The following is a 23,015-nucleotide window of genomic DNA, read 5'->3' on the forward strand; positions in this document are numbered from 1 at the left end:
AAATTCCTCTTACAACTCCTTATTCGTCATATATTTACATGAGTGGTATGTCTATACATACGCCTCATTTCGTCAAATAATAATTTGATACATATCTTAAAAATTAGCATTTTATTTATTGAACATGTATTATGTTTAAAATTATTACGACTATGGTAGCAACAGAACTACATAAAAAAAACTTTTTCAACAGTTCAGGTACCGGCCGGGTACTGCGAAATGCAAAAATTCGCAATTTTTAGGTTGGCAATAATTTTTAGCAAGGACGACCGACGCATCTTTTCACAGATGTCGCTAGTGTAGCGCGTGTGTAATGTCAGCTTCGTTTTGTTGTTATTTTGGTCATAATCAATCGTCGTTTTTTTTCATCTTCTCTTTTGTTCCGGTAGTTCACATAAACTCGTATTAATCAGTTATTTTATGTCACAATTTACTCGCAAATATGAATGGTGAAGTAATAATCGAATAGCCACTGGAGTCTTTGTATTCTGACCGGGGTTTGTTGCCGGACGAAATCATGGAACAACAGTTTTCTTTATCATGGAAAAACTTCCACGGGAATCTTTCCGATGGATTTGCCGGCCTTTTGGATAGCGGAGAATTTGTGGATGTGACTCTTGCCGTTGATGGTCAGCTCCTGCAAGCTCACAAAGTGGTCCTATCGATATGTTCCCCGTATTTCAAGCGTATGTTTCAGTTAAATCCTTGCCAGCATCCTATCGGTGAGTCACCCCTGTTTTGATTAAACATTATTTCAATTTATTAATAAAGTTTATTCAGTGAGATCGAAAGTTTATCCGAGTGAGTAACATGCTTCCATTGTTGTGTTTCAACTAACTTTTGTTGCAGCGAGATAATATAATATCTAACCTCTCGCTTTTGCATAATAAAAATGTCCTTTCATAGTTAACTTATGTAATTAGTAACAGTAACAAAGGGATGTATAGTAACTAACAGCAGCGGAATTCTAAACAGCTAAAATTATTAAATAAAAAATTATAATAGATTGCTAAACCCATTTGCACACAAAGCATTTAAAATTTATTTTGCAGTGGTCAAAATTTTTGAAAGAACAAGCAATTAGGTTTATAACTAGTTGTAAACATAAAACTAATTTTAGGTTGTTATGTTTCAGTCGTCCTCCGTGATGTATCTCATCGTGCGATGAGAGATCTCATTCACTTCATGTATAATGGAGAAGTCAGTGTACGGCAGGAGGACCTCGCAGGTTTCATCAGTACTGCGGAGACGCTGGAGATAAAAGGATTAACAAATAAACATGTAAGTTGGAATTTCATTTGTTTTGCACATGCTATGTCCTTCAATTCTAAGATTCTCATCAGTGTAGAATGCTGTGATTCATATTATCAGTACGATAAATCTTTGGGTTTGCAAGTTAATATATCTGTAACTTCTTAAATTGGCCAATACTGGATTCGGTGCAGATACAGTTGCTGTACGTACATGATGCACAAATGAGGGCTTACCAATTCCCCAGGGCCATTGAATCAAAACTCTGTGCCTGATGCCGTTGAATGACTTACCCTAAGCCTCCATTTGTGGTCACCATCTCACGACCTCACATTTTCAATTCATTTTGTTTACATGTGATTCTGGTGCCTCATATAAAGTGAACACTTCTGTTCCAGAGTGTTATATTACACTTTCAGTATCTCCCTGGTCTAAAACCACCATTCAGAATTGAAACACTTGAAATGGCTTTAGCCATGTTTAGTAACCAGATCTGAATAGACAGGTACTCCTCCTCCTTCTTCTCCCCCATCTGCTTACCCTCCCTCACTAGCATCAGTCTCGCAGCATACCTCAATAGGTGATACCGTAGTACCACCCCACAAGAATTCAACTAAAAAATGTGTTTTTAAATAAATTATTTACAGAGTGATGAAGAAAAAATCAAAGAAGTTCCCAAAGTGCCATCACCAGTCACAGTGCTAAGTAACAATGCCCACATTACACAAGAAGTCGACCACGAATCTCCCGACAACTTTCCCGATGATCTCACTAACCAACTAAACCAAACCCACAGTCAAATGGACTTACTAAATAGTTTAAGATTTGCCGCACGCAAACGAAAATCCGAAGAATTCATTGCCAACAATTTCAACACCGACATCAGAGAGGCGATCTTACCAGAGAAGAGAACTAAGCTAAGAGAGAAACAGATACTCAATAGGCACAAAATAGTCAATAACTACCCACGAGGAAATATAACTGTGAAGAATTTTGATACCAAACTGAGGAGAGAATCTCCACCGAATGTAAACATGTTTGAACCGATTGAACAAGCCAATAAAAAGGCGGAAAAAAATCACACATTTCATGAGATTATTAATGCGGTGACCGTTCCGGAAACCAATGGAAGACATGAGAATTTTCCAAATGACATCAAGAAGGAAACTGAAGAAGACAGTGATGTTACGTTTGAAGACAGCTTGCCCAAGACAGTAATTACATTTGAAACGCCACTCTCGCCGAGATTGGAACAACAAGAAGGTATGTTTTCTCTATCTTACATTTTTTTAAATTCTTATTGAAGCACTCCAAGTGTGAGTACTGGTCGTATGCATATTTATTGAATCTTCTTGCTTTTGACGATATATCTAAGTATGTTAAGTAGTCATTAACTTGCACTAGTCTGGTTTTCTTTACCCTATTTCAGATTTGAAGATGTGAGACCAGATTTTTACCATGTTGAGATCTTGAAATCTTTTTAATTATTGCCAGTTAATTCTGTATATTACGACACGGGTGTTGAGTGTTTTCTTAGAATCACCAACTTGGATAAACATTGACTGAAATGAGTGAGTAACAAATGTGACCAAAAAGATTTTCCATTAGGATCGTAGACATCCAAATTGATAGTGTTACCCTAATATGAAATCCAGGTATAATTTCGACGGGCTCTAGGTAAACCATGTGACCATATTATTAAGAGAGTTCAAGGACGCTTTGAATAATTTACGACATTAGTTGTACATTGAACGCCAAAGAGTGCACATTAAAATAACCAGACACCGCGCAGATAGATAAAGTTTTGCTAAAGTAAGGCTACAGTTTGCAGCACAGTCCATTGTGGGATTTTTCTGCTCAATTCATGAAAATGGTTAAAAACCAAACCGTTATTAAATCGGGTTGCATAGCGATGCTAAAAATGAGTGAGGTGGGTAAATTATACACATTTGTAAAAGTGTCTAACAAAATATTCAATTTTGGAAACAGGCCTGAACTTTTTTTCACCCGTTTTGGGATTTGTAGTTAAGTTTTTTACGCAGCCAGCAATTTCTGCGCCTTTGTAAAAAGGACAAGTAATTCGTAAGCAGATTTTAATTTTGCAGACTAAATGGTGATATTACAATGCGAGTTATTCATTTATTGACAAATTACAGAAAGGGCGAAGGTTACGCCCCCTCCACGCAACTTAGTTTGTTCCCTTTTCTGTGATGGGCTAGTCTTATCTAGTTGAATGTCTGCGATCAGAATATAAAAATAAAATAGTTTTAATAGCGGGTTTTCTTACAATGTGCCATCTTTTCCTCTCAAATTGATGTCGCTTTTTGAAAACGGGATATTTTCATAAGTATTTCTTGGGGACAGGAAAAAATTAAACAGTTCCATTCAGAATAGGATGTACATTCAAGTTAGACTTCATCCGGTGAATATAATACAAGCTGTCATGCTGAGAGAATAGTAGATATTAATGTAGATGAAGCAGGAGGGTGTGCAAGGATGATGTTCGATTCTCTTAGCCTATTCTTGTGGAGAAACTGTGATTGTTCTTCTTTAACCAACATTTTAATTGGTTTTAAAATATCTGTTAACATCACCGTGATTTATCCAATTTATGATAAGCATTCTATTAGCCACGAAAACTTAATTTTATTGCTATTATCAAACTAACCCTATATTATATAAATGATGATTCTAATTTTCAATCGTTTTTGTATAGACCAGATATCATTTCCTGTTTTAAAAAAACAAAATGTAATTTTACTGTCAATCAAATTGAAATATATATGTATTATGTTTTTTAATTATATACGTATTTGCTTTATTGGAGTGAATGTATAAAAGTTTATTATTTTCTGTTGTTTTTATTTATTTTTTACAATGGCTTGCATGCTGTTTTACAGTTTTTTATTTATGTATTATTTTGGCTTCTTGAGGTTTTGCATGCACATTTAGTTTTTGTTGCACATTATTATTATTATTTCTAACATCTTCACTGCATTTTCGGATTTTCCTTCGGTTATTCTAACCTTTTAAAACCGGCATCATTTTACTTTCAACACCCGATGAAATTTACGTAAAGGCATTTTCAATTAGTTGAATCACTAATCCCTTATTATGAAGATAAAAATACATGTTGTATACAGAAATTATTTGTATAAGAATGCTTTATACATAACCATATTATAAATAATATGTAACATATTATTATTACTTTTACTAATATTTTATACCTATTCTGCGATTAATTTATTATTGGGATGGTTATGCGGATTTTGAACTAGAAAATGCAGTATTTACTTGCTTGATAATAACACTTGAATATATTTTTAGTAATGTGAGACAAGAGTTAATTAAAAATAAGTCATTTGTTCAACATTCTGAAATCGCTGTTTCGAATATGAAATTTATCACAAGTCTAAAGAAGTTAATAGTTCATTAATGTTTGTTTAAACAATGTATAATTCAATATAACGATTATTTTGTGAGGATGAAACTCCTCCTTCATAAATTATTTGATACACAATTGAAAATGCCCCCACGTGGTTTCAGAAGGTGCGTCGAATACCGCCGTCGATTTACCGCCCATCGCTCGCGCTTCCTGGCCGATGCAGGGCAAGATTTCATCATCGTCGCTTTTGGGCGCCATTTCATCTATCGGTGGCGGCGGTGGGATTTCATCGTCGTCGCAGCACACCATCATCACGATACCGCAGAAGGAGGACGGCAAGAAGAAGTACCCGCAACGGTCCTGTAGATTCTGCTGGAGAGCTGGTAAAAGAAGGGATACACGTTTCATGTGTCAGCAGTGCTCTGTTCCTCTGTGCAAGACCAACTGTTTTGATCAGCATCAGACGGAAGGATTTCTGATTGGCTGGAAGGATGAATCTACGGCAGTACTCTAGTTTGATTATTTCAAATATTACAAGTATCATTTCAGAGGTCTGAATTATCGATGGAAAGAGATATTTATATTTAATGACAAATAATTCCTTATCTCGTGCCTGGTTTTTCATCATCAGCCTAATCGTAAATTGAATTTAAAGTATGCCCTGATGACATGAGAACTTATGCCGACCCTCTGCTAAATCTTTTATCCATGATTTAATTGGTTTAAGTTTCACAAGTGTGTGACATCCATGACTTCTTGAAACTCATACATAATACATATCAAGTTAATCCTTGTAGTATTAACACTATATGGTCGGGCATTGTACCGCCAAATCACGGCGTAGCGCGGGTGTTTTTTTAAATTTTAGTGCCAAAATTAGACTTTCTGCAAAATATTCAATCTATTTGATATTTTTCAATGAAACTTTCAGTGTTTTACTTTGTGTCTCTCTTTATTTACTTGGCAATGTATTACACAATTCCTTTTTTTTATGAACAAAAACATCCTACTTTCTTGGGAATCATAGAAAAAACAGTATTTCACAATCGAAATAACTTTATTCATACAAAATTACAAGATTATTTAGAAATTTTCAATACATATAAAAAAAACTATAACCTAATAGTGCTTCAATGTGTGATAGCGTTCGAAACACTTTCCTTTATGCAGGGGCACATTGCAAAACTTGCACTTGTACCGTGTTTCACTGCGTAGTTTGTGAGCGGAACATACGCGACAATGATTTTAATTTTTGTTGTGTTTCAAACTCATTGTATTGACAGGTAGATAGATCGGCTACCGCCGACAATAGAAAACACATGACCCCGCACCCATTTAGCGCCCCTTCTTTACAAGTTTCCCGCTCCCTACTGCTTTGCGCAACAAAACAAGTAAACTCGTCTCACGCGTCTTACTGTAAAAAGGCGTATGACGAGTTATCTCGTTTCCCGCAAAGGATGTGTTAATTTTGTTTCAATTAGCCAACAAGGATACTCCATTTCACTGGCCACATCACTGAACCAATCATATCTAAGAAAATACTCCCTACAAATACTCACTTCAACACATCAGTGAAATCGTTGCTCTAAATTGTAAGACTGGAATTTGAATCATGCACTAACTTCTTACATACCAGATTTTTATTAGGACGTGAATTCAATCTGCCAATTCTTAATGCAATATTATAGTTACAATAATAATATATTATAAGGCTGCCTTTACACACGGAATTTACCTTTACATCGGAACAAAAGCGCGCGGAGAACTGTTCTTGTTGCAACTTCTATTCCAACACTTTATTTGGGCCTTTATTGACAGGAAGCCATCTTACCGCAAATAAACTTACAGATGTATTGGTCGTTGTGAGCAATTACATACGTTAAACTTCCGTGAGCATAAATTACCATAAGTTGGATGCATAAGTGAACGCACTTGCGAGTAACTTATCAAAAACTTACGTAAGATGTAAATTTTACTTATGAATGTAAAACCAGCCTAAAATATTAATAGTTACTATATGTTTCAAAGTAGGTACTTCTGTAAAATACTATACCTATTTAAAAAAAAGTTCTAGCTGTTTCAAATCGTGGTTTTGCTAAGAAAAATATTTACAAGTAAAAATGCAAGTTGAGGTCATAGAAGTGCAAACGCACAGATTATCTATAAAAGCTTTCAGATATGGAGATGATTAATTACATGCCAGTCTTGAGAGTAATCCTTATATTAGATTATAGATAAGCATGACTTTCAGGACCTAAGGCAAGCAATATTTATATCTGTTTTCAATGCTTGTAATGTAGAATATATAAATATTTATTTTTTAAAATTTTTATTTCAATAACGCATAAGAGTGTCAACTGCCCAAAGCCGTCGGAACCATTGCGTTCCCAATCGGGGTATCTTGGTATGTATGTATGAAACGTATAGCAAGTGGAATAAGAAAGTTGATAAGTACCTGGCAATTCAGATCTGGTTTTCAAACACAGCTATTGCTTATGTTTAAATTTTGAGCGGTAGTCTTTCATCGTGGCCACACTGAGAGCATCTTATCCTTATATTTAAATATATTTTCCATTGATAACTCGGACCTAGGAAGCTGCATACTTATATTGCATGCCCATAAAATTTGAATCTAAGATGCATAAAATTTTACCGCAGCTGTATGCGATTATGTTTTTCGATGTGCCATTTATAATATTCGCACATAAAATTTTTATAAACTGATAAATCTCATAAAATTAGCAATAATATTTTATACACCATTCTTGATTTTAAGAAGTCTTATCATCTATTTTAATTTTAATACAATGTTCTTAACAGTCAGGAATTGGTCATTCCTGATTTTAATTTAAGAAACAATTTTGATGACAATGATTTAAAAATATGACAATTAATGTAACATTTACAATTTAATTTTTGATTATTGAAATTATATTTGATATTGCCATTTAAACCAATTTGAGTAATTTTTTAAAAATTTTGTAAAATTTCGTACTTAACAAAATATTTTTGATAAAAGACATTATTAGTAGACATTGGATGTAATTTAAAGTAAATAAACTCTAAGTTTTGCACATTTTAACTCAAACAATTTAGACTTAAAATATGTGGTGATATTCATATGAAATTGTGCCAAATTATATTTGAAACAAAATTATGTTAAACATTGGATTCAAAATTATCAAATAAGATAAAATACTTGTCAATCAATGCTCAAAGATGATATTTTATATTTATGTAAACGCATTATACTTATATGGCATTTTAATGTTTTTAAAGATTTTACAAATTAATAATAAAAAAATGCATTCACTGCCATATTTTTATAGTATAAGATAATTAAATATTTTAATTGATTTTCCATTATCGAATGAAGAAATTGTACCATTTTCGTAATAAAAGCAAATACTTAACGAAAATATCGATTTGAGAGTAAAATCGTGATTACATAACTGTTTTCAATTTTGAGTAATCTTTTTGATTTAGTTTTCAAAAGGAAATGAGTCTTATAAGAGAATGACAATAATAAATTGTATGTATGTAATTATTCCGTTTACCAATTGTTTATAAGGCCTAGTAATAATAATTTTAAGAGACTTTTTTTAGATATTATTATTTTATAATATGATAAAAAGAAACTGCTTAATTCGTCTCTAATTCAAGTTGAATTATTTAGAATTTTTATTTTCAAAATTGATCTCAGAAAAGCAATGATATGGCGGCCATACCGAGGTGCCATTATTTAATTTAGTTATGTCCCATGGTGCATTTTCATTTATTTGTTCTATAATATGGATTGTTTAATCATAACTTTTATATTGTAAATATAAAAGAGTACACCTTTTAAATCTGATGTTGTCCTATTCGGGTCGGGGACACATCACCTCAACAAGGTGCCTCCAGCCTATCCCTGTCCCTCACTACTTTGGCGGCCTCTTTCCATAATAGGCCCTGCTTTTCCTCGTATAGCCTTTAATTTGCTTCTTCCAACTTTGCCTGGGATGTCTTCCCTCTGGAATCTCACTCAGTATTTTCAGTCTTCTGGCGTTTGCAACTTCTCTATGAAGAGTATTGGAAGTTCAGTTAAGTCCATCTCGATGCGTCGAGCTTGTTATTTCATCCTTTTTTATTATTTGTCACATTGACCCAAATTTTTTTTTTTTTTTTCAAAAATTGTATCGCTAAGTCAATAAAAAATGTTTGTCCTGTGGTTATGATAACATTTTCTTGAATTTATAGATGAATATCTGCGTAATGCCATTAAAAATAAAATATTTCAGTACCCTCTCTAATCCGCCACTCCAAAAACCTGGTAAGTGTCCAGTTAGTGATAGCTGTGGATTGTAGTGCGTACATACTAAATATGATAAAAAATGAAACAGGCATTTCGTAAAAATAGTTGTTATTGTGAAATTTGTACTTGTACTGGTAGTTAAGGTGACGTATTTATGTCGCTTGCGAAAAGACTCTATTTTTTAAACTTATTCAAACAAAAACGCGGCAAAACAAAACTGACAGAAACACATGTGATAGTTGTTAGTAGACATAGATGAATAACCGAAATATCATAAAACAATAATAATAAACCCTGGTGATTGGTAAAATGGTCAGTGAGAGCAAGCTAGATGGTGGTATTAGTAGTTACATACTAGTAAGACTTAGGGGGTATTTCACTATGTCGGGCTAAATATCTGACTAGCTAGCCGTTGGCTGGCTTTAAAGATCAGAATAACTTCGTTATTCAACGGCGACCATTTCACCATTGTTGCCGAACTTCCGGATAGATAACACTCGAAATAGTCTGGCAACATCGCAAAATGTTTGCAGTTACCCCATCTACTGCAACGCCTGTCATGTTTTGCCGCAATGTCTATGGAATGCTAGCGTCAACGCCAATTGATCTGTGGTCAACGCCGTCATCCAGTTTCCCGCCATAGTCCGCACACCGCAAAGTGTGCATTTTTTTGGTTATGTTATGTTGATTATCAGGTCATTTTAGATAGATTCGTGTCGAATTAATACATTGTTTCTTATTTTGAACACAATCAAATAATTCAGGATGGATCATACAAGCATTCAAATTCATTCGAGCTCTTAAAACTCGCGGCCTTCGCATCGCCGCCCTTTCACCTGCTTCTGTAAATCAAAAACCTCGGTATCCATAATAATTCGCAACAAAATTCGACTCACTTCTCCGCTGTCAAACTCGGAATGTTTTGACGCCATCTTTGATTCGAGGAATAGCGCCTAACGTGAGGTTCGAGCACTGATTAGTCAAATCGAACTTTAACCCGAGCGTTAGCGTTATTCAGATATAGTGAAAACGAAAAAATGACTAATCCGCGGATTAGTGCTTAGTCAGAACATAATCAGAGATAGTGAAATGCCCCCTAAGAGATAACTCAACCTGTCGGCTTATAAAGCTTAGTTCTCGAGTCTAGGCCAGTGGTGGACTACTGAATTTGACTTATGAATATGTATGGGCGAATTATAAAGCTTGAGTTTGGGCTTTCAACTACATAGTAAAAAATAACGGCGGATTATAGTAGTTGTCCGATAATAGAGCAGCAGATTGCTGAAAGAATACTGTACTTTGTTTTTGTGTAATTTGTGAAATAGTAAACTGATTTGGAACTGAAATTCGCTATCAATAGTATAAAAATTCAATGGATTCCATTCTCATAATTTTAAATAAAACGGCTGTACCGTTGTGAAGAGGAGCCATTTGTATGTTTCCAAAGTTAATAAGACCCTTTATAGACTAGTGTAAAGACTGAGTTATCACTCAACGCAGCAATAACATTTCACTAGCAATAATTATCGTATCTCATCTTTATGTAACCCAACCAACTGACTATTAATTATTTTAGCAGTTTCATTTATCATACTTAATTTTTTTATGTTGTGATTTTATAGAAATTTTTCTTGTCATTATTTTTAATATAGATTTTTTTTACAAAATTACTCATTTTTTTAAATATAATAAGAACTTAATTATCATAGTACATATAAGACTTTAACTTAAGAAATCTACCGATTGATCTTAATAAATAAATAAATACAAATATCAGGAAGATATTCTTCCAGCATTAAGTCAGATCTCGTTGCCTTCAGAACGCCTTAAGTGAATTGAAACATGTATTTTTTAGAACAGAAAAAAATTTGGAATAATCTTATATGTATATGTTTGCATTTAAAGACATGTATAAGGGATACGTAATGTTATGGATTGTACACCTATATATTTTAATGATTTGTATTTCTAGGGTCTAAGTCAATAATAATGTGTGATTTTTATATTATGTAACTATTTTTCGAGTGCTATAATATTATGACATTGAAACAATAAGTTACAATGTTATAACATGCTATTCATGATTTTAAGCTACAATTAATTTTACAACCATTGAAAGGACATTTTTTATGTGGTGTCTTATCCTAGGCAATCCAGTCCACAGATCTTCTTTCCAAACTGAATCGTAACAGTTTGCTACAATTTCATCATTTTGTTTTAGATTTTTCAGTCCAACTGAAACCGATAGACTCAACTGATGTCTTGCCAGGATTTCATCAGTTTATAAACACAACTGATGAAATTCCGGCAACAGACTGATAAGTCTGGCTGAAACAAATTCATTTGTTTGTCGCACACAGATGGACTAAAATAATAATGTGTAACGCCATTTCAGTTCAGTTTCTCATTTCGAGCAGCGTTCCTCGACAATATTTCCCAATTTTGTGACTTGTGTGTAATAGTATAACTCATCCAATTGAAAGTATGTAATAATTTCAAAATAACAAATTTAAAAACTCGTTTAACCCATTGAATACCAAGTTGTTTAGGAATAATTTGGGCTTTAAATTACTGTTTAATTACGATTTTGGCGTCAGTTTCTAACTAATGTTTATGGGCCACTTTAACCACTCGAGCGATGAAGTATTTACAAAATAAATGCCTGTAGCGATGGAGTTTTTCAGACATTCAATTTTGGATTCGGTTATTTATTAAAAAAATAGCTCCAAATATTATTTTGGTAACATGTATAAACTGCTTAATATCAATGATTCCACCTATCTTTATATCTTCCATCGTTTATCCCATAGTTTTAGGTTTTATAATTGAGCTGTTTTGTGGGAATTTTGAAATAAATTCGTCTACTTAAATTTAGGCAGCAATCGCTCAAAGCCTAGAGCGGGTACCTAATATGACTAACCATCGTTGGACTGGTTTGCTGATGTGAAATAAAGTAAATGCAATATTTATTATTATAATTTTATTTAAATTTGATGAATTTATTTAAAATATGATTATTTTGAAAAATACGATATTTCTAAATACAGTAGAACCTCGTTAATTCGAAATCCAGCGGACATCAAAAATCAAATTTCGAATTAACGAATTCCCACGTAATTCGAAATTTTATGAAAAAAAAAAAAAAAAAAAAATACGCCGAAAATCGATTTTCTCGGCCGCCTCTTCAAATCCGGGTGGTATTTTAGTTGTAAATTCGTATTAATACCAATTATTTCTTTATTTTCGCGGTCGATTACCGTAGCGGCCGGCCCTGTAAATTCAGATATTCGCAATAAATTCGTAAAAATGCTATATATTTACGTGTAAATCGAGATTTTGCTGCCGATTTCGGTCGCGCCCTACCCTTTAAATTGAGATATTCGTAAAAATACAATATATTTCCGCGTAAATCGAGATTTTGCAGTAATTTTCCGTCGCGGCCGGCCCTTTATTTCAAATATCTGAATTTGAATTCGTAAAAATACGATATATTTCCGCGTAAAACGAGGATTCGCGGCCGTATTCCGTCGCGGCCGGCTCTTCAAATTCAGATATTCGAAATAAATTCATAAAAATGCTATATATTTACGCGTAAATCGAGATTTCGCTGCCGATTTCGGTCGCGGCCTACCCTTTAAATTGAGATATTCGTAAAAATACGATATATTTCCGCGTAAATCGAGATTTCGCGGTAATTTTCTGTCGCGGCCGGCCCTTTATTTCAAATATCTGAATTTGAATTCGTAAAAATACGATATATTTCCGCGTAAAACGAGGATTCGCGGCCGTATTCTGTCGCGGCCGGCTCTTCAAATTCAGATATTCGGAATAAATTCGTAAAAATATGATATATTTCCGCGTAAATCGAATTTTGTCGGCAGTTTTTCGTCGCGGCCGACCTTTTAAGTTCAGATATTTGAAGTAAATTCGTAAAAATATGTCATATTTCGGCATGGATCGAAATTTTTCGGCCGATTTCCGTCACGCCGTATTTTTTCAACGCGGATATTCGAAGTAAAGTTAGTAAAAATACGATATATTTACGCGTAAATCGAAATTACGCGACTAAATTAAGTTTCGTCGCCGCCGACCCTTTAAATGCAGATATTTGGCGTAAACTCGTAAAACTACGACATATATCCACGTAAAATGTATTTTCTCGGCCCTAAACTCGGATATTCGAAATAAATTTGAAAAAATACGACATTCCAGTGTAAATCGATTCAGATTTACAAAATAATAATACTAATTAGGACGATGTATAACCACGTAAAAATACATTTTTCGGCGTTTTACCGCCACGGCTGACTTTTAGATTCAGATTTACGAAATATTATGATTTATTTTCGCAAAAATCAATTTTTTTCGAATTACACGAACAAATTTTCGTGCGCGGACAAAAATAAATTTCGAATTACGAATTAACGAATTTCGAATTAAAAAAAATTTTGTATGAAAAAATTTTTCAGCGGAAATTTTTTTTGCGAAAATTTCGAATTACGCGTTTTTTCGAATTATCGGGGTTCGAATTAACGGGGTTCTACTGTATATTATTATTGCATCACTCAAAAGCAATCACTTGTTTTTAAGGTGAAATTATGTATGTATTTCTTCTTTTATTTAAAATTTTCTGTAGTGTGTGTGATATATTTTTTTTAATACTCTTTTGGAATTTTGTATTCTTAATTAGCCAAAATAATATTGTGAATATATTCATCACATTCTTATGTTAATGAGATTAATACATATCTGATTGTCTGTAGAATCCAAATGAAAAAAAATGCATTTAATTGAAGAAGGCTAGAATTAAGTTCTGCTGAAAAATGTTTAATTTGTTTGTGAACAAATTCTTTTTAAACAAAATTATTACTCTCAGATTTGTCTAAATAAAGTAATAATCAACACATTTATTATATTATATTAAGAGGGGTTCAGTTCACAACCCCAAAGACCTGCTTTCCAAAATCCTGAAAGACAAATTTCCTGAAAGCTGGAATTCTAAATATAATATAAAATAAATGCTTAATAAAGTTCAGCATTTTTTTTTTTACATAATAAAGTAACGCACAGGAGACCCTGCAGAAAATAATTTCCTCCCAGGGCCTAAGTTGTTTTCGGGGATGCTTTTTGAGGAGAGGAAAGCGTGAACTTGGTAATTGAAGTCCCATGTCACAGGAAGGAGAAAACACATATTATAACTATGTAATTAATTTTACCTATTCATTTTATGGCTCTGTAACTAATTTAATGCCTTATAGCCAAATGAAACAATTAAAAAAAAATGTTTTGTATAATATTTATTGAGATTTTGGTTTTCGTGAATGTTGGCTATTCAGGACTTTGGTTTTTTTATATGTACAAATAATAATAAATAGATTTAAAAAACAATTTCAATACTTCAAAAATTTTCAGAAATATTATACAATGTGTTGTCCTTTTCTGCCATATAACAGAAATAAACAGTTCTTTGTTTATTTAAAAAATATGTTCTTCTAAATAATAATAAAGCATAATATATATCATGTAACTGTCACATATTGTTGAAATTAAGCATGTATAATTCTTTCCATGACAAAATATATTACCAAGATAATAATGATATTATTACATTTGAGTGTAAGAGATTGTAACTATTTTGTCAAGGTAAACACAATATTTTTGACACCTGAAAGGTAAAATGCTGCATTAAATTTATAGTGTTTCTATTTTATACAAATATTTGTGAATTTTACGAGGTGCAAATAAAAGTTTTACATTTTTGTATCAAGTTTCGATTTTTTATTCTCCCGCTAGACCAGCTGGTCCAATTACAAAACTTATAGACACGTTGTAGAGATGTCAAAGTGGCAAGCAAGCAAAAGATACGTTAATTACCATCCTTTCGATTTAGCATTAAATCTTTGAGCGTCACTTGTGGTTGTTTGCTATCTCTGGCCAAATTATGTAAATGATTGCCAAAATGCCCTCGTGCGTGATAAGAAAGCTTTACTATTACACGGTAAACGCTCGTAAAATCCAAGGAATAACATTTAACTCATAATATTATAAATAATGCAATGGAGTGTTTCCAGAAGATTTTATGCACCATTAGAGAAAGCGAGATAGTGAATAGTGAAGTAGCAACACATAAGCATAAGAAAGACAACCTACTCGCAGTAGCTGGTCTCATACAGCGTTCCGTATTCATCTTAGTGTAAGCGATTAAGCATATTGTCATCCCAATCACACCTGTGATGTAGAATATAGTATTAGATATGTGCAACTTTTAAGTAGGTACGTAATCGCTGCCTGATCCTATATCTGTTTTGTTCACACACACCAGGGGGGTATAACTCCGAGAAAAAAGTGGGTCAAAAAAAAAGACACGGTAATCTCTATGGCTGACTTATGACGTATATTTTCCACAAACCAGTGCGCACTTCATGCATGTTTATAGGCCGCTGTCATTGGCCGCTTTTAGGCTAGCCAATGGGGTTGGCTCCGAATGAGAATTATATTGTCTATGGTTACGCCTTTTTTATAGTTTCTATCCTAGTCGATGGTGAGTATGTCGTGTAGTGACATATATTTTTCGGGAACAGACTTTTATCTATGGCAAACTTTAGGACCCATGGGCTCAGTACGAAAAACCCGAAGATATTGATCTAGTGAGTGGTTCATTTATGACACACACTATCAATGTCTATCTTTGTCATACGTGAATGAACCTTTGAATAAAGAATTTACTGGATGAACAATGTTGATGTTGCTAATCCAGAGGATTATTATGTCATCTCAATTACATTCCATTTTTAGATGCTTATATAAAAAAATTAGATCAAAGATTCTCAAAGCACAAATCCATTTTGTTTGGATTCCAAAGTTTATATAAATAGGAGGGGGTACCCAAAAGAAACCGAGCTGATATTGCGGGGGGCTTAGTTTCTGTAGTACTGGGTTCTGCCGGTAGAACCTTGTACAGCTACCTTTCCCCAGTCAGTATGCCAAGCACTGCGCTGGAGAAGTCCTCCTTTTGGTTGGTGTGAATTTTTTGGTGACTTGTTGTTTGTTTCGTGTGATCGTCGTTTTCGAGATGAGTTCGTAGCTGGAACTTTGCGCATATTTTTGAAAGTATAGATTGAGTTCTTGCAATTAGTTTATAAATTTTAATATTTTTATGCGAGTAAGGTATGGTAGGCAGTGCTTATGTGTCTAAATGGAACGCAAGCCTCTGCTTGACAGCTATTTCTGCTCTTTGGTGGTGCTTTTTGATCTGCTTAGTATTTAAACATGCTCATTATATATACTATATGCCCATAAATTTTCTATCCAAAAGTTTATTTGTCATTTATCACTGTCTGTTCAATGCCTCTTTTCATAGATTTTATCAGCAGTGTAATTCACGCAACGAGCAACATTTTAGTTGCTTTTAAATATTATAATAATGTTGACTTTAATTTGCTTCTGTGATTGTGGATATAAGCTACTAACAATATTATCTATAATTGTAAGTAAACCCCTACAGCTGATACCATTCTCCCCAGGTGCCATGATACCTCTCACCGTGGACCAAAGACCCTCGTCAGGCCATCTCCCTGTACGGTACCACTACATATACAGCCGCAAAGGCCACAAGCAGCTCGTCCACATGAACTTTGTCTACACCAAACACTCCACCAGTCACGGCAAGACCTCGTGGCGGTGCGTCCAGTACTTCTCGCTTAACAGATGTCCGGCCACTGTGGAAACAGTCGGAGCCATGATTTATACAGTCAACCATGTGCATAACCACGAACACTGCTTCGATAAGATCGTGAAGAATAGCGTCTATGAAATGGAGGATATTAAAGAGTGATTGTTTGGACCTTCTTACTAATGTTTATCTTGTTTAACTTTTTGTGAGAATGAACCCAAGGCTGCTAGCAGAACGATCAGTTGCCGTGATTCAATAAGGACCTTTACTTGTATTTTGTAAATATGATATTATGTAGTTTTGGTGAGAGTTAACTCAAGGCAGCTGAGAGAACATCCGTTGCCATGATTGATGTGATGCAGTCCTGCCGCTGAGACCTCTGCTGTAAATTTTCTTTAGTTACCATAATATCGTAAATTAAACGTGACTCCTTTATGAGAAAGAAAGGAAGGTTACAACGGAGCTGTCAATGTTATGTCTCTAAAGATTTTAGCAATCAATTGTTCTTGTACGAATTATGTTTCTTCAATCTTACAGCGCCTGCAGATGAGAGAATTTAGTTATGGTGACAGTTGGAAAGCTATTCTAAAATTCATATATAAATAAAAAAAAATCTCCCATCTAAAAAGTCTCTCGTGTGCACCTCCATATACAGTAATGGATTTTTATGTCCACAACTGTTGCAACGCAACTGTCTCCGTAACTAAAGTCTCTCGTCTGCGGGTGCGAATAGTCGGTGTCTTTCATTTCAATATGGTAAAATTATTTTGTTTTTTTTGGTACAAGCCTCCGTCGCTTAATTTTTTAGTTACTTTTCAGAAAGTCAGAGCAAATATCTCCAGAACTTGATGATCTAAATTGAACCCATTTCTTAAGTAAATAATATTTATTTTTCGAATCATTAACTTTTTACACTTAGCAGGCCACATATTATTGAAGTATGGTGTTGTTGGTATTTGTTTTTACACAATAAACCTTACTTGAAATAACGTAACAAAGAAGATGACTTGAGGCATCCGTTTTCGCCAAGCCTTTTTCTTACCACGTCGTCGTATTGACAAAGCGAGAGGTGTTAATTAATCACAGGGGAGATTAACTTAAAGTCAGGGTATTTTTGCACAAACTTTATGCTACTACTTGCCATTTTTATTTTATTTAATTATGTCACCATATCATTGCCCAAATAAATATAATGTGCATTATATTTTTAAAATACAGTAATCTCTCAGTAATCTGGCTCGATTATCTGCCGTTATTTTTAGTTACTTTTTTCTTACTTTTACACCTAATTTTACACAAATTGATAAACAACCATTTTCCCTACATTTATGGTTGTTTACCAGTTGTGTAAAATTTAAAACACGTTTACTAGTAAGGACGCCAGTTACTAAACTGCTGTCTAGCTTGCTTGAGCTGACCATTTTACCAGTCACCAGGGTTCATTATTGTTGGTTTATGACATTTCCGTTAGTCCTGTGTATATTCTAGCAAATTCCATTTGTGTTTCTGTTTTTTTCTATCTGCGACGTTTTTGGTTTGACTAAGTTAACAAAATGGAGTCTTCTCGCAAGCATAAATATGTCAACTTAACTTCAAACCAAACTTGGAAATTTTACGAAATACGTCTTTTGATTTTCAGTATATTTTGTATATAGGTAAGTATCATAGTCTGCCGTTTTCACTAATTGAACAGTTGCCCTGGTTTTAGAGTGGCGAATTAGTGAGAGAGTACTATTGCTGTATATTATATGTTGTTCTGATAAAGAAATTTATTCTGTGATTTATAAAGTGTTTTGAATTGGTTGTACATTATAGAAAAAAAACTGTTAGTGTTTTGAAGTTACAGGTATTTGTGTTTTAAAACAAAGGAAATTTTTTTTTTTCTTGTTGTACAGTAATAATGGATTATGATTTGTTTTCATGAATCTCAATAAAGCAGGTTTAATTTACATAGTCTTCATACTTCCTCTTTCCTTAATTCCTAAAAATATATTTAGTTTTTTACTATTAACTAGTGGATCCCGCAATGCTTCACTATTGCTAATGTCTTTCTAGGGTGTCTACGACTTCTTCCACCGTTCACTTCTGTATTCGACAATGTTGCTCCTAAAAACTGCATTACATCGTCTTTAATTTGAATCCGTAGCTCATTCTTGTCCTCATCCCTAAGTGTTCCTCAGGCGTCCCCCACTTTTTCTACCATTCAAATCACTATGTCTAAACACTCCTGGCACTAATAAGAACATACTTTGAAATTTTCAGCCATATCGGTCAACTAATTTTCGAGTTTTGCTAGCACAAACATAATCAGGCTGAATTTTTAAATATATACACAACAAAGGTCCCGTTCGAGAAAATGAATTTAGTTTTTAAACAGCTAAACAGATAATACTCACCACACCCCAACTATAAAATTGTTGGCTGAAATTAAGCCTACTTTTGTAATACAACTCCATAATCTGAAGTTGAAGTCAGTTTGGGGCCATTTACTGATGTTTTATCTGTAAAAAATGTACATCTTTTTTATTACAATACAAATTTTTAATTGTTTTTTTATTCAAATCATAAAAAAAACAAAAAACTTCCGCATTTCCGGTGCAAAAAGTGTAAGGATGTATTACGTGTGCTACGGGTTTAAATATAGTTTACTTATATAATATTCTTCCATACATAAGACAAGTATTTCAAGATATGAGAATACTTGATTCACATTTACATATACATATAGTTTCGACCCTTACAAAGAGATTGATATAAAAAAAATGATGTAAAATTTTCGGACATCAATGCTTTTTTTGCCATTCAAGCAGGACCTGCATAAAAGGTAGAACCTACCCTTCCCGGACGAAGTGTGTTAAGATGTAAGACAAGATATGTAATTTTAAAATCTTATGTTTACTTGTATGGCATACGTACCTCTTATGTAAAAAGGATATCATTTTTCATTCGTGTCAGTGTAATGTATGAACCTATGTAGAATTTTGTGTTTATTTTCGGTAATAAAATATATTTATAATACATATATCTTTAATGCTGATTTGATTTGATTGGTGCATGTGGTAATCTTTTCGAAATTGACATTTATTCAATAAATTTGTTATCTTTTTATAATCTAGCTAACTATTTTCTTCATGGTATCGATATTATGTAGGTGTTCTCCTTTAAAAATCTATCTATCAGGGTGATTAAAAAAGTATCTACACTTTTGCAAGGTTGTCATACTGCCTTCTGCGCACACTCGCTAGAACTGTCTCTCGAGCTTATTAAATCTTGTCATGCGTGGTGGAGGTTGACTGATTGACTCTATATGCGCACACTTGTCCAGCCACTTTTAAACTTCTTGATCAACAAAAAACACTGTCCCTGTATTGTGATAAAAGTCTACGATGAATTTTAGTCCCTTTCACAACATCCGACCAGAGAAAAAGCATCACTGCTAATTATTATTCCAAACTGCTGGCGGAGTGGACGCATTTACACTGTAATAGCCGGTAGACAAATGACACAATCAGGTATAATTTCGCTCAAGTGACAAGCACGCATGTGCAGAAGGCAGTATGACAAACTTGTTGGTGTGTTATAACGAAAGTGTAGATAATTTTTGACTGGCCCTCGTATTATGATGTGATTATGATTTTATTTAAGTTAAACTTTGTCTGTGTTGAGTGTTTGTTAAATATTATTTATTTGACTAGGTACTATTATTCTACATTTATAATGTCACTGAATAGATGACTAGAAGAAGTGTGGTCTGTACTGATTTTATATAAAACTGATGTGCCAGGCATTCTAATGAAATTGGTTGGATTTAATTCAGGCTCACGGTCATACCCACAGCACATTTCTATTAGTTTATCTCTTCAGTGACTCAATTTATTAATTTATCACACAAATTTTAAAAATCTGTATGTTTTTACTTCAACATTTGACTTTTATTCATTAGCAGGTGACAATGTGGAAGGTTTGCAGTTCATTATGAGCCGAAAGGGCCACCGGCAGCTGGTCCATCAGAACTACATCCACACCAAGTACTCCGTCGTCAAGGGCAAGACGAACTGGCGTTGCATCGATTACTATACGGACATAAAGTGCAGGGCTTTCTTGGAGACCATGGATGCTGAAAAACCCTTTCCAAAGCACTACCATAATCATCCCGATCACAGTGAAAAAATAATGAAATGTGATCCCTTTACAGCAAGATTATCTACATTAGTACTCCATTGAAAAAAATGCATCCAAGGAGTATATACCGATTTGAAAGAAAACTGATGTCAGCAGTTTACATAAGTTATATCAACTTAGTCCTGAACCAACACCTCTGTCATAGGTCACCCCGAGTGGTTCGCTACGTTTGGTGCCCATTTTTATGAGGTTAGGTTAATTCTTGCCGGTGGATGCGTCTGCTCACTAACTGCTTGGCGGGCCGGATCGGAAGATACTGGTTGAGGGAGACCCTTCATCTTTCCAGCTGGACTCTATCGACCCTTCTCCTTGCACCGCAGTGGGAGGGATGGATTCATACCCACCAGTCATACCTTTTTCCTCCCCAGAACTTCATCTCCTCCTTTTCCTTAAAAAACAAAAAAAAAACCCAACATAGATTCCCCAAAGATGACATATGCCCTGTGGGTAATTATGATTTTCAGGGCCTCTGTGGACTTACCTAGTTGATCTAGCTATCCTGCTATAATTTTATGTACTCAAAAGTTTCAGTTTGTCTCCAGTCCTCAAGTCTACCCAAAGATATTAGAAGAACTAGATATGCTATGTTGGCCGCCGGACCGTAGCCGGAGTACTACCTAATTAGGGTACTTTGAACGGTATCGGGACGTGTACGCACAGAAATCTGTTCTATGTATTAGTGCGGATACTTTAGCGCAAGCGAAGGTGTGCAGTAGTATTGGTGAACAAAACCGGCGACACTCGGCAAAACAATTCCACTCAGTACGAACTGCGCATAGCACATCTCGTTCTTCTAATATCTTTGAGTCTACCCATCTATCTCTAATTTTCTTCCACTCTATCCTCCTCTTCCTCTGAGGCACTCACTTCGTCATGATTTTCAGTGTCATGTGACCGTTGTGTGTGTCTTTTGTTTTTAATAAACTTATATAACCTGTGAGAAAACAATTGTTTTCGTATCACCATTTATTATGTTTTTGATTGCCATATTGTAACGTATTTGCCTTTGATATAATAGCCCTTTACATTAAGGCCCCGTAGTAAGCGTTCAAAGATGGTTTGAAAGGCAGATATGTAAATATGTTAGAGAGAGTGCGCTAATTTAAAAAAAACGATAATAATTGAGCGAAAATGGTGAAAATATTTAATAAAACATGACTCCTTTGAAATAGAGCAAAAATCTCTCGACAAATGCTTTAGTTGCATTTAAAGATACACTGTGAATTTTTTCATAACTACAGCATATGAAATAACATAACAACATGTGTTTTAAATAATTTTTGGAGCTTACTTTGCGATTTTTTTCTACATAGGGAATTTCATAAAATTAACTTTTCGGCATAACGAATGTATAAATATTATCTTAAAAAATAACTTTTTAATTAATTTTTTTTTTTGGAAGTTTTGAATAAATCGTTAGAAATTGGGTATGCGAGGGTTTAAAGTTTTACTATGAATTTGGGATAGCGGAATGATAGTCAATGTAGTGTAATTAACACAATGTATTATCTTGGATGACAGGTGATAATGAAGAGATACTGGACAACCATGCAAACTCTTTATATACCTCCAGTTGTCTTGCTTTCATGCAGTCTCTCTCATACAAGACTTTGATTGCATATTCATTACAATAACAAAGTTCCTTATTATTTTTTGTTTTGTCACTTTAATTTAAGTAAATAATAGAAAGTTGTGCATAAATATATTTCTTAATAATTTGATGAAAAATATTTTAAAACTTTGTGGAAATGTGTTTGTATTTATATATACCTATTTTCTTTTGCTAAAAGTTGTACGTAGGTACCTACTAATTTTAATAATATAATTATTTATTTCTTTTTTTTTTAAATATTATTGTGGATAAAAGTTTGTCATATTAAAATATGCATATTTTTTTCTAGTCTAGAAACAATACCTTTGTAAATATTTTGCTAAAAATGTGTGATAATAAAATTAATTTTAGTTTCAATAGCACTACATTGATTAAGTTATTTTTTGTTTACAATTGAAGAACAGTATATACATAACGAATAATATGCATATCCCAATAAGTGACATGAATATGAATGCCAAATTGATTGTAAAAGAATCATGAATAATAAAAAATATAAATTTTATTTTTTGTATTTCTGAGTTTTTATTTTTTATTTTATTTTTTTTATTTTATTTACTATTGAATTTTTTTTTATACATACATGGTTACATAAAATATTGAAAAATGTATAAAA

At 33.6% G+C, this 23,015-nt stretch overlaps 1 protein-coding gene across 5 annotated transcripts; it reads left to right on the forward strand.

The window, feature by feature from the left end:
* The first annotated feature begins 304 nt into the window (after positions 1-304).
* On the forward strand, positions 305-22,526 carry LOC149418058 (uncharacterized). Of its 5 annotated transcripts, XR_016303151.1 has the most exons (5): positions 305-722; positions 1,136-1,281; positions 1,899-2,514; positions 16,457-16,989; positions 20,549-20,611. XR_016303151.1 is itself a non-coding variant. In XM_089639635.1 (4 exons), exons 1-4 carry the CDS (start codon positions 518-520, stop codon positions 20,827-20,829), a joined length of 1,248 nt encoding a protein of 415 aa, XP_089495761.1. In that variant the 5' UTR covers positions 305-517; the 3' UTR covers positions 20,830-22,526. The 5 variants fall into 5 exon arrangements, 4 of the variants coding, with proteins under 4 accessions (XP_089495761.1, XP_089495760.1, XP_089495758.1 ...); XM_089639635.1 differs by lacking the exon at positions 16,457-16,989 and having other exon boundaries at positions 20,549-22,526; XM_089639634.1 differs by lacking the exon at positions 20,549-20,611 and having other exon boundaries at positions 16,457-18,712.
* Positions 22,527-23,015: the final 489 nt, after the last annotated feature.

The sequence above is a fragment of the Hesperophylax consimilis genome, chromosome 14 (genome assembly GCF_061612785.1).
Source record: "Hesperophylax consimilis isolate HC1 chromosome 14, BYU_Hcon_1.0, whole genome shotgun sequence".
NCBI classification, from domain to species: Eukaryota; Metazoa; Arthropoda; class Insecta; order Trichoptera; family Limnephilidae; genus Hesperophylax; species Hesperophylax consimilis.